The 12,736-nt window shown below is 30.6% G+C and overlaps 2 protein-coding genes across 3 annotated transcripts in view; one reads left to right on the top strand and one right to left on the bottom strand.

Moving 5' to 3' along the window:
- Positions 1–2,146, bottom strand: part of LOC126879258 (aldo-keto reductase family 1 member B1-like) — a 33,062-nt gene extending 30,916 nt beyond the window's left edge. The window contains exon 1 of one of the 2 annotated variants that reach the window (XM_050642332.1): positions 1,933–2,146. In XM_050642332.1, coding sequence (XP_050498289.1) covers positions 1,933–2,004 — 72 coding nt within the window. In that variant the 5' untranslated portion in view covers positions 2,005–2,146. Of the gene's footprint in view, positions 1–324; positions 539–1,932 lie in introns of those variants that run through there. The other variant, XM_050642331.1, reaches the window with a different exon arrangement.
- Positions 1–12,736, top strand: part of LOC126879253 (cuticle protein 6-like) — a 189,263-nt gene that overhangs the window by 65,609 nt on the left and 110,918 nt on the right. The window lies entirely within an intron of this gene.

Here is a 12,736-nt window from a genome sequence, read left to right on the forward strand (position 1 = left end):
AGGTCTAGAAGTTCATTTTTAAAAAAGATTAAGATTAACATTTATTAAAAAACCGAAATTTCTGACTAATTTGCAATTTTTTTAAAACCATTTAAAAATGCAATTTTAAAGGATTTTATATGATTTATCTTACTCTTAAATTTGTTTCAAATGTTTCTCTTTTAACTCATAAACAAAAAAAAACGAAAATTGTAAACATAGGCTCATGATAGCGGTCTATATATTACCTACCCTACCACTCACTCAAATCAAGGTTGGTCCTTTTTTAGATACTTTTAAATAAAAATTTTTTATGTAGTACATAGTAGAATAAATTCAACTGACCTTCCATGTGCCTAGACCATAGGCGGGAAAAACTTCTCCGTTGTTGAACTTGACATTGGGTACCTTAGCCATGATGATTGCCGTTCAACAAATTACGTAACGTCCTTCGCTAACTGTGGACACTACAAAATGTATCGAAATCGAGAAGAATGTTAAATTTATAACCGACATAGTCGTCCGATCCTGTTCAGAATTCGTCGATAACAAAAACATCCAAGCAATGTTTCGTAACTTTGAAAAGGTTTATTATCTAATATGTAACTGGTAGACTGCTTAGAACGTTTTTGTCGAGATAATAATAGGACTTGGCATCTCTACTACAGTGAGTCGGTTCATTTTATCGCTACTTGTGGGGAATAACTTTTATAAATTTATAGGGTCTACTAGATGAGTCGTGAATGGTATCAACCAGCAGATTTGATGATCGATATTTGCGCAGCTGCTATATACAAGGTGTCTGCGAAAAGTGTTTTTATGCTTTACTGAACTTTGTACTTATCTTTTTACTATACAGGGTGTCCAAAAACTCTTCTGACAAATGAAGACCGGAGATTCCTCAGATAATTTTGAGACATTTTAACCCAATTCACCTCGTCCGAAAATGCTTCCTAAGTGAGTTAGAGCTTTTTCAAGATGGCGTCTTACAATTAGTTTTTTTAAATGCCTTTTTAATACCTTCAATTTAGAAAAATAAAACTGGCACGCGTATTTATCGTCCAGAGAGAAAATGTTTTTTATTTATTTCCTTCGATTTGCCCAAACTTTTTGTCCGACATATAACTTTTTGCGTTACAAAATATAATTTGTACATAAACAAATCAAAATTAGCTTGCTATTTATCACCAACATTTTTGTCTATATCTTACATGTTTAGAATGTCCGACTACGAAAACTTCTCATTAATTTTGTCGGACAGAACTTCCAATTGCTTTTTTAACCTTTCATTAAACTCTCATGCAAAAATCAGACTGCTATTCAGCACCAACATAATTCCTGTGATGTGACATGTTCTACGTGTCGGACTCGTTAAAATGCCCAACATTTTTGTCGGACAAACATTTTCGCATATATTACATATCGTTGGCTATCGAATAAACTTAAAAACAACTTGCTATTTTTCACAATCATAAACTTGTCAGGGCAACACGTTTATCATGCTCCACAATTAAAACTGCCCCTGTTCCAGTGTTCTGATATATCAAAGTTTGTCCGACTAGACACCATTAAGCTATTAACAAATTTTCAGCTTGCTATTAATCAACTTTTCTTTCTTACGCGGGATCCAGGTCTAGAAGTTCATTTTTAAAAAAGATTAAGATTAACATTTATTAAAAAACCGAAATTTCTGACTAATTTGCAATTTTTTTAAAACCATTTAAAAATGCAATTTTAAAGGATTTTATATGATTTATCTTACTCTTAAATTTGTTTCAAATGTTTCTCTTTTAACTCATAAACAAAAAAAAACGAAAATTGTAAACATAGGCTCATGATAGCGGTCTATATATTACCTACCCTACCACTCACTCAAATCAAGGTTGGTCCTTTTTTAGATACTTTTAAATAAAAATTTTTTATGTAGTACATAGTAGAATAAATTCAACTGACCTTCCATGTGCCTAGACCATAGGCGGGAAAAACTTCTCCGTTGTTGAACTTGACATTGGGTACCTTAGCCATGATGATTGCCGTTCAACAAATTACGTAACGTCCTTCGCTAACTGTGGACACTACAAAATGTATCGAAATCGAGAAGAATGTTAAATTTATAACCGACATAGTCGTCCGATCCTGTTCAGAATTCGTCGATAACAAAAACATCCAAGCAATGTTTCGTAACTTTGAAAAGGTTTATTATCTAATATGTAACTGGTAGACTGCTTAGAACGTTTTTGTCGAGATAATAATAGGACTTGGCATCTCTACTACAGTGAGTCGGTTCATTTTATCGCTACTTGTGGGGAATAACTTTTATAAATTTATAGGGTCTACTAGATGAGTCGTGAATGGTATCAACCAGCAGATTTGATGATCGATATTTGCGCAGCTGCTATATACAAGGTGTCTGCGAAAAGTGTTTTTATGCTTTACTGAACTTTGTACTTATCTTTTTACTATACAGGGTGTCCAAAAACTCTTCTGACAAATGAAGACCGGAGATTCCTCAGATAATTTTGAGACATTTTAACCCAATTCACCTCGTCCGAAAATGCTTCCTAAGTGAGTTAGAGCTTTTTCAAGATGGCGTCTTACAATTAGTTTTTTTAAATGCCTTTTTAATACCTTCAATTTAGAAAAATAAAACTGGCACGCGTATTTATCGTCCAGAGATAAATCGATTCCATCAATTGCGAATTTCTAGTAGGTACTGGTCATAAGCGTCCGTTTTGGTTAGGGTGACGGTTATTTTATAGCATTACGTTTTTGTCTTTAACATTTAAGCATTTTTGACACTGGATTATTAAATTGTGAAGTAATCTAGTACTAAAAAATACTCTTGCTTTAAGTCGGTAGAATACACCGATTTCTAAAAAAATCGATATAAAAATTTTTCGTTTTTTTAAATTAAGAAAATAATTTAAAAAAACTATTTAGAAAAATAAAAACTGGTACATTTATTTATCTTCAAGAGATGAATCAATTTCGTCAATTGTGAATTTCTAGTAGCGGTCATGGTGTCGTTTTGGGTAGGTCAACGGTTATTATATCGCATAATTTTTCTTCTTTAATTATTAAGCATTTTTGACAATAGATCATTAAATTATGAAGTGTCCCAGTACTAAAAGTTACTGTTGTAAATACCCTTTTTTTTTCAATTTTTTTCAATTCTTTTCAATTTTTTTTTAAATTCAAAAAACGAAAAATTTATAATTTTTTTTTTTTTAAACGGAATATCCTACCGACATAAGCAAGAGTATCTTTTAGTACTAGAATACCTCACAATTTATTAATCCAGTGTCAAAAATGCTTAAAAGTTAAAGACAAAAAGTTAAGCGATAAAATAACCGTTGCCCTACCCAAAACGGACGCCTAAGACCGGAACTCGTAATTCGTAGAATTTCTAGTAACGGTCTTAAAAAGTTTAGTTCTTAAAAAATTGAATATATTTAATTTCAAAATTAAAGTCATTAAATATACTTCGCAAAGAATTAAAGCGAACCTGTAAACTCAAGTTTTGTGCTCTTTTCAAATGTGGAAACAAAAATTTCGATATGCAGGGTGTTGTTTCAAGGTCACAATTACTTTAGGTATATTTTTGTTAATCCGTACCTGTATCTTTCTTGTAATTACTAAAGTCGTTTCAACGTAGTAAATAAGTATTATTTAGTTTTAAAATGAGTATTTGTTCATTAACTTTAATAATTTATTATTAAAAGTTGATAATACCTGCTTTTTTATCTCAGAGATCTTAAAAATTTTAATATTAAGTATTCCAAAAGTTATGTCATTAAATTGTCTGGCCAAAAAATTAAAGCGTACCATTAGATTTGTGTTTTTATGCTCTTTTCAAATACGCGAACAAATTTTAAAAATTTCAATATACAGGTTGTTGTTTCAAGGTCACAAAGAATATATAGTTTTTTTAGTCCAAACCTGGATTTTCCTTGTAATTAGTAGTTAGTAGTTGGGTGCTTTGGGTTCTAAATGAAACATATATGTACCAAATATCAAAAAAGTATAGAAGGTGGTTTTAAAGTGATGGGTCCAGAAAGAAATGGGCAGAATCGATAAAACACCCTGTAACTCAGTTATAAAAATCGCTGAGGCAATAAATGTAGCATAGGTATCTAGAACAGCCTCAGTGACCTCTATTTACTATTTAATTATCTCCATTTCTCAATGAAACAGTCTCTATAAAAGATGAAGGAGAAGAAGAATATGTTTTTCTTTGCAATTGGTACTGTAGTTATTGTGGAAAGTAAAAAGTTTTAAAAAGTCAAAGTTTTCAACCTAATAAAAATATTTAAAAATAATTAAAATTATTTTTAAAAGATATTTAATTGAAAACTTATTGGACCATTTTCCTGGTGACACTTCCATGGCTTCTAAAAATTGCAAGTCAGCTGGATGCTGAAGCGAAAAAGATAAGAGGGAATTCCAAAACTTGCAAATTCACGACCCCGTCTGTGGTATAAATGGTATATATATATATATATATATATATATATATATATATATATATATATATATATATATATATATATATATATATATATATATATATATATATACATAAATAGTATTAATTTTAATTTTAAAAAGTTTAAGTTTTTATTCTAATAGCACATAAAATGATAAATAAAATTACCATTTTATATCCTACCAGATTAAAAACAATGGAAAACCTTCTCTCGGGACACCGCCCGAGGCTTTACACCAGGAAAATAAGGCAAAAATATACCATGTTCGGGACGCTTGAGCAGCCAGGTTGCAAATGGGTTTTTTGGGTACTATATATCTAATACATTTTAAATACAAAAATTCCCGTCACAGTTCGGACGAGAATTTTAAGTGTCAAAAATAACAGTTTTTTCGTTTAAACAGATAAAAATAGGGTAATTAAATATCTTATTTATAGTATCCTTCTTTTAATAGGTGAGCAAAGGTTTAAAATGGCAGTTTTTGAATTTTAGTCCGATCATTTGTTGCTTCGGAAATTTCAAAATAAAACTAAAATTTTGAAAATATAAGATTTGCTATAGCTTTGGCAAAAATGACCTTAAGACTTTCATGTTGCATGAAAAGTTGAGTCAAACAGTCCGTATAATGTACAACAAATTTTAAGACGATTAGTCGATTAGTTTAAATTTTATTTAATTTGTTTACCCCAAAGAGCTTTTTTTCTGCAATGTTATTGTTCAGAAAATAATAATGATATAGCAATTCTGTGGAAACCACGTGAAAGAAAAATGATTATAATTTCAACGTATTTAAAAAAATCATTAAAAAGTCATTTTTATCATTCCGAAAATATTTTACCAAAGTAGAGTCATTTTTGGATTATAAACAATTTGAATAACTTTGTTAATATTGACTCTAGACTAAAACTGCTTTGGGATTTGAAAAGCTGGTATTTTTATATGAATTAAAAAAAATCTTTTCGCCTAGGTTAATTACGTTCAAAGTTAGCCACTTTTATATTTAATTCACAGCTATTTTGTTTATACTAATTAAGCAACCTAACTAGCGCCATTTTGAAGTTCAAGGTATATAGTTTATCTGTAGAAATTTGAGTAAACTTTAAACTTCAACAAAGTGGTTAATAAAGGACTAAGTTCTTCAACCTAATGAAAATATTTGTAAATTAAATATTTTTAAAATGGTATACATTTTTATTTTTATGGTTAATAAAGATTTATTACTTGGAGGGGAATTATTAAAATCCATGAACTCAAAAAATGAAATTGAGTCTTCAAACATATGCTGCAATTAATATCTCCGGAGCTTGTTGATGGATTTTGATCATCATTTTTTTTTAATTTTTATGTACTCGTAGTCTTGTAGAGTACGTTATGTACACATATACCCACCTAACATTACAAAATGTTAGGGAAAACCCTCTTATCACTCAGGGATATGAAAAATAGATTATGGCCGATTCTAAGACCTACAGAATATACATATATAATTTCATAAAAATCGGTCAAGCGGTCTCGGAGGAGTATGGCAACTAACACTGTTACAGGAGAATGTTATAGATGTAAATATATAGATGGCTATTAAAAAATAGGGGTTGGTGATGGAAGATTGAAAATTAAGGGTTGTATGTATTTTTCAATTCTACACCATATACAATTAAGGTAGACAATTTGGTCCAAAAAAATAAAAAAAAATGTCAGGGGGCAACCCCCCTTATAAATTATTGGTATGAAAAATGGATTAAAACCTATTCTCAGTCCTGCAGGATATACGTGTAAAATGTCATAAAAATCGGTCAAGCCGTTTCGGAGGAGTATGGTAACTAACACTGTTACAGGAGAATTTTATGTATATCGAAGTAACTGCGAATTAAATAATAAAAGTGGCTAACTTTGACCACAATTAAACTAGGAGAAAAGGTTTTTTTTGAAAATTCGTGTAAAATTACCAGCTTTTGATATCCCAAAGTAGATTTACTCTACAGTCAATATTAACAAAGCTATTCAAATTGTTTTTAAGCCAAAAATGACTCTACTTTAGTAAAATATTTTCGGAATGATAAAAATGACTTTTTATGGATTTTATTAAAGGCTGTGAAAATATAAATGTTCTTCTTTCATGTGGCTTCCACAGAATTGCTGTATCATTATTATTTTCTGAACAATAACAATGCAAAATTGGCATAAACAAATTGAATAAAATTTAAACTAATTGACGAATCGTCTTGAAATTTTTTGTGCATGATATGTACTGGTTGTCTCAACTTTTCATGCAATATCAAAGTCTTAAGTTAATTTTCGCAAAAGTTATAGCAAATTTTTTATTTTCCAAATTTTAGTCTTATTTTGCATTTTTCGAAACAAAAAATGATCGGACCAAAATTAAAAAACTGCCGTTTGAAGCATTGGCTCACCTACAAAAAGAAGAATATTATAAATAAGATATTTAATTACCCTATTTTTACCTGTAGCGATTTAAACGAAAAAACTGCCATTTTTGACGCTTATTTGTTAATAACTAAAATTCTCGTCCGAACTGTGACGGGCATTTTTGTATTTATAATGTATTAGGTATATAGTACCAAAAAAACCCATTTGTTACCTGCCTGCTCAAGTGTCCCGACAAAAACCTTATTTCTCTGGACTACTTCTAAAAATGCAAGCCATTCGGATTCTGAGATTATAGGAAGATAAGGGAATTTCACAATTTATAATTCACATCCCATCTGCTACGGCGGTAAATTTCCAGCGATGATGGTTCCCTTCGTACACCAGATAGAGTAAATATATAAATTAAAAAAAATTTAAAATGTTTATTCATTTTCATCGTGGAAAGTTTTTTACTTGCAATTTCAATCAGAATCTGAACGCATATATTTTTAATGTCTGTTTTAATTTATATCTGCTAATCCCATGTAATTAAAGGATAATCCTAAACAAAAAAAGTGTCACCATTATTATATTTATGTTTTCAATATTTTTTAACGAAGATTAGATACGAGGCTTTGGAAATTTCTGATCATTTGTACCTCAGACGGATTCTAATTAATATTGTGTAAAATGTTGATTTGTACCTATCTGTCTACCACGAGATTTGTAAACATTAGATATCAGACGATGTGTTGCAACGTTGCAACCTTTAAAAAACATTCAATTTAGATATTATATCTGTTAAATAAAAAATAAATTCTTGGACCAAATTAGCTCAATGCTTAGTCACTGAAAAACAAAATTTATCGAAAACATTTATAGTCAATAGTAATACCACTAGTGATTCAATTTTCGCGATAAGTCTGTCGATTTACTTCTAAACGAAACTGAGTTGCTTGAAAACACCACGAGTCCGTAGGACGAGTGGTGTTTTCTTTAAGCAACTCAGTTGAGTTTAGAAATAAAAGACAGACTTATAAGATAAATTAAATCACGAGTGGTATTTTATTAGACTATTTCACGAACAAAGTGATAGGTCAAAAATTCAGTAGAATGAGAGGAAGGAATTTAATAATAATACATTTGATCTAGGTAACCCAAATCTGCCCATTTTTTGAATAATTCACAATTAGTCATAATCATGAAATATTTATTACTACCATCAATTTTTCGCATGTTGAAGGCCCAGTCTTTCAGAATGAATGCGTCTTTCGTTGTTATTTTCTGCATCTAATTTGTAGTTGCGATCCACACAGAACATCATAAATTGTCTCCATATATAAGATTTAGATTTTCTTGTTACTCGGTATATTTTCTTCAATGTTTTGGTTTATAACTTCGTTTTAAGTACCACCGAGACGACTCATTTTGACGTATACAGCTACAATATTTTTTTTGGCAAACGTCAAACTTTGCTTTGCGATCGGTATCCATGGTTACGTCGTTGAAAACACGAAGCTGATAGACCAATCAGGATTGAAACAGTTGGTGTTTTCACTAGTAATACCACTAGAGGTCAAATTATTTCCGGAAATTTTTTTGAGATCATGAATATTTTGAAAATTTCCCGAGTCGCAGACGAGGGAAATTTTCTAAAAATATTCATGATCAAAAAAAATTTCCGGATATTAATTTGACTTCGCGTGGTATTCGGTAAGAAAATTCCACACCAAATTTGCATTTGAAAATCCAAAGCTGCATGAACAGATTAATAGCGCGCCATAGCTTTGTCAGCAATTATTTAGGCTTTCAAATTCGTAATTTCTACTCATTGTAGTTGCATGGGAATACCATTTCAAGATAGAAAATAGTATATTCTTCAATTTTACATAAGTTTTGAGTAACTACAAGTGATAGAAAATTATTTTTTGGCGTTTTTAAAACTAAACTACGCAAAATTGAAAGTACTGAATGGGAAAAAGGTAAATAAATTAGTGTCTAAATATTATATATATTTTATTAGACATAGAAACTTAATTGAAAACATTCAAAGTCCTGCATTTTCGCCATTAAGAAGAGAGGAGGTGTCCGAAGAATATAGAAAACATCTTAGCTTTGTAACTAAAATGAATCAAAACTAAATTATGTAAACAAATAAAAACCAGTCTGTCAAAAATGTTCTGTTATTGTAAACGTCAAAAAATTTCCACTATAATTCGCTGTTGGGTACCCCACGAGCAAAAAATTTCCGATAAAATACCTCCGTTGCCATGGTGATCTGTCAAAATAACGTATTTTGATTGGTTCAAAATTACAGGTGTGGAATTTTCGCGATAACACAAGCTGTCTTTGGTTTGTGATTGGTCAGATTATGTGAAAATTTTAAGATGAGTGAAATAGTCGAAATAATAGTGCACTTATGCCAAAAATATTTTATATAAATACTAACAATTTCCATAGTTTTCACTGTATTCCTTCAGTCGAGCGTTCTCTCCAGTTATTTCTGTTTTGTCAGTCCCCTTCCTGTAGATTTCTTCTTTCCATTGCTTTCTCCACTTCATCTCTGAAAGATCTTCGGGGTCTACATCTCTTCCTTCTTCCTATCGGGCTTGACTTCAGGTTAATCTCTTCTGTTTGATGTAGTCTATTATTTCTGAGTTTATTCCCATTCTTCATTCTTTTCTTAATCTCTAGGTTATTTATTCTATCTCATCTTGTTACTTTACAGTTTCTCCTTAGGAATTTGATCTCTCAGGTTGCTCGTATTTTATTTTTGAGTTTCTTATTTATTTTCCAATTTTCACACCCATAAGTGAGGATACTCCTTGTCATGGTATTATACGAGTATATTCCTCTTTTGGTTTTTATACTGATGATTGATGTTCTTATCAGACAGTACCGGGTTCAATTTTCGTATGCAGTCTCTTGTCTGCCCTAATCTATTTTTTTATCTTCTTCAGTTGTTCCTTTGCTTTGTTTACCTTCGTCTATTTGCAGCTGTTTTATTTCTGTATTCTCCATTGTTAGATATTCAGTTTTCTTTAGATTTATTTCCATCCCATTCTTTGTATATTCCTGTTCCAGTTTTCTCATCATAAAGCTGAGGTCATCTTCGTCTTGTCCGATCACTATTTGGTCGTCAGCAAAACTTACGGTATACAGATATTAGTCGAGGAAATGAAACTGAAAAAATGGCAAAACCTCGCAATTTTTTCGTCCAGCATCGATTTGTAACAAAAATTTGGGATTAGGCTCATTACACCCTCTAGTTCATTTTCTATATTGAGCCGTTGTACGCTTTTGGTTTTTTAAGGAAGAAAACTACCCCTAATTGTAAAAAATTATAAAATAACATTTTAAACTTTAATATTGTCAATATGTGCATCTTATTAGTTACATAATGATTGTTTTATGCTTTAAGATATAATATCATAATATTTCAACCCTAACAATCACCCTTGTTGGAGCTATATATAAAAAATTGACTTATCCTAAAAGAATAATTTCGGCTTGCATCGATTTACATAATTTGAGATTAGGATCATCTCATCCTATACTTCATATTCTATATCATGTTTAAGGACGTTGATTATTTTTTGGGGTGTAAACTACCCTTTATTTTCAAAAATTATATACAAACATTGTAAACCTTAATATGGGTAAAATTTGGTTTTGATTGGTTAAATAATGATTGTTTTATGCTAAAGGATATAATATCATATTTCAACCCTTAAAAACCACCCTTAATAACATTGCAATTTTTATAAGTAGATAATTTAATATATCTATACAGAAAAAAAAAGTAGAATTAAAGAATTACAAAAACATTTATTTACACAAAAATAGGAATTTACAAATATATGCAAATACAAATAGTTTTTGAGTCATCTTCCAGTATATGAACTAGTTCTGTGGTATTATATACATTGAAAATGTATTTTTAGCGGACTATTTAGCTCTATAAGCGGACTATTCGAATTTTTCGAAAAAAAAACATTCGTTTTATAAACATAGCTCCTTTATTTTTGACGATAAAAAGTTTTTCAAAAATGATTTTGTAGGATTTTTGAAGAGCTATAAGACTATGTAAATTAAATTCCGTTAGATCCCTTAGTTTTTAATTGGGGTGGGTTTAAAGGGCTTGATAAGGGGGTGTTTGCTCGTAAATATATGTTTTAAACAGCTATATCTCGCTAACTATTTACTGTAATGAAAATATATGCACAAGGAGATATTATTTATGAAAAAAGCTATAATTTAGTAGTGTATCATTTTTTTCGTATCTCTAGTATTTTCGGAGATATTTTGAAGAAAATGGTGAAAAATACGAAATTGCAAAAAATCAATTTTTCTTTAAACTCCAATTTTTCTAAAACTAGGGCTTTTAAATAGGTCAAACTTCTTGGGTGTATTGATAATACAAATATAAAAGAAACTACAGAAAGGTGAAGATCAATTGTTAATTAGGAGGGTAGTTAGGGGGTTGTTTTCACTGATTTTTTCACAAATAAAAGCAGGTACCGAACTTTTTTGATCATGTCACTCAATTTTTATGCTAGAAACTTTTTTTTCTTTTGAAAGGTCTAATTGTATCCTTAAAAAAATGCAAAGTGTTCCCGTTAATAATTAAGCCAATTATTGGCTTTCAATAATTCAAATTATACATTTGACGGAAAAAGCTAACTTTTAACATGCCGTATCTCGGTTTGTATTGGTCGGAAAAATATTATAGAAAAATAATTTGGTTTGTGTTACTAAAAGACATAATTTCGATAGCTACATTTTTTTTTTTTGATTAAATGCATATTTTTCGAGTTATTCTCAAAAAACTGCCTAAAAAAGTGGATCTTTTCATCGAAAAACTGTTACTTTCAACCGCGAATAACTCAAAAAATATTAGTTTTACAAAAAAAATGTAACACACATTTTTTTCTTAGAATTACGTTTTACATCTAATTACATGGTTAAAATTTAATAAAAAATTCCCCTCCCCCGAGATGGGGTGGCAACCACCCCCAAGGTTTTAACGTACAGCGGCATGATATAGAAAATGATCCTTGGACTATTCCCTACTTTCTGTGAAAATTTCAAGAAAATCCATGCTAGACGAAAAAATTGCGAGCCAAAATGCTTCATTTCCTCGACTATTAAAGCCGTTTAAAGACCCTGATCTGATCTGATTAAAATAAAAAATTTCTCGACTATATTCGTTCCTTACTGGTATATCTATTCCTTCCCACTTTTTTTTCATGGTTTCAGGATTTTTTTCCAGGAATATTTTTAACAGGGTAGGGGATGTGGAGCAACCCGGTAGTAGCCCCTTTGTCGTCTTAAATGAACTGCATATTCATATAAATGAATGAATGAATGAATTTTGACCATCAAAACAACAAAATTAGAATATCTCGGACATATTACACGTGGAGAGAGATACAACTTGCTCCAATTGATTATTCAGGGAAAGATTCAAGGAAAAAGAAGCATAGGAAGACGCAGAATATCGTGGCTGCGCAACCTGAGAGAATGGTACGGATGTACATCAAATGAACTTTTCAGAGCAGCCGTCTCTAACGTCCGAATAACTATGATGATTGCCGACCTCCGTCTCGGAGACGGCACTTAAGGAAGAAGAAGATATTGTATTGCCCGTTTTTACAGCTATTTTATTAGTCTTGTAGAGTGATTTTACTACTTTTATTAATATTTGTGAAACTTCGATATCTTCCATTGCTTCCCATAGCTTGGTTCTAGGTATCTAGTCATATGCCTTCTTAATATCTACAAAAGCCAGATGGATGGATCTATTTTTTGCCATTCTTTTTTCTATTAGTTGTTCGACCATGTAAATGTGATCTAGGCATGCATTTCCCGCTGTTAAACATGCATGCACCACATTTATGCCC

The sequence above is a fragment of the Diabrotica virgifera genome, chromosome 1 (assembly GCF_917563875.1).
Source record: "Diabrotica virgifera virgifera chromosome 1, PGI_DIABVI_V3a".
In the NCBI taxonomy this organism is placed as follows: Eukaryota; Metazoa; Arthropoda; class Insecta; order Coleoptera; family Chrysomelidae; genus Diabrotica; species Diabrotica virgifera.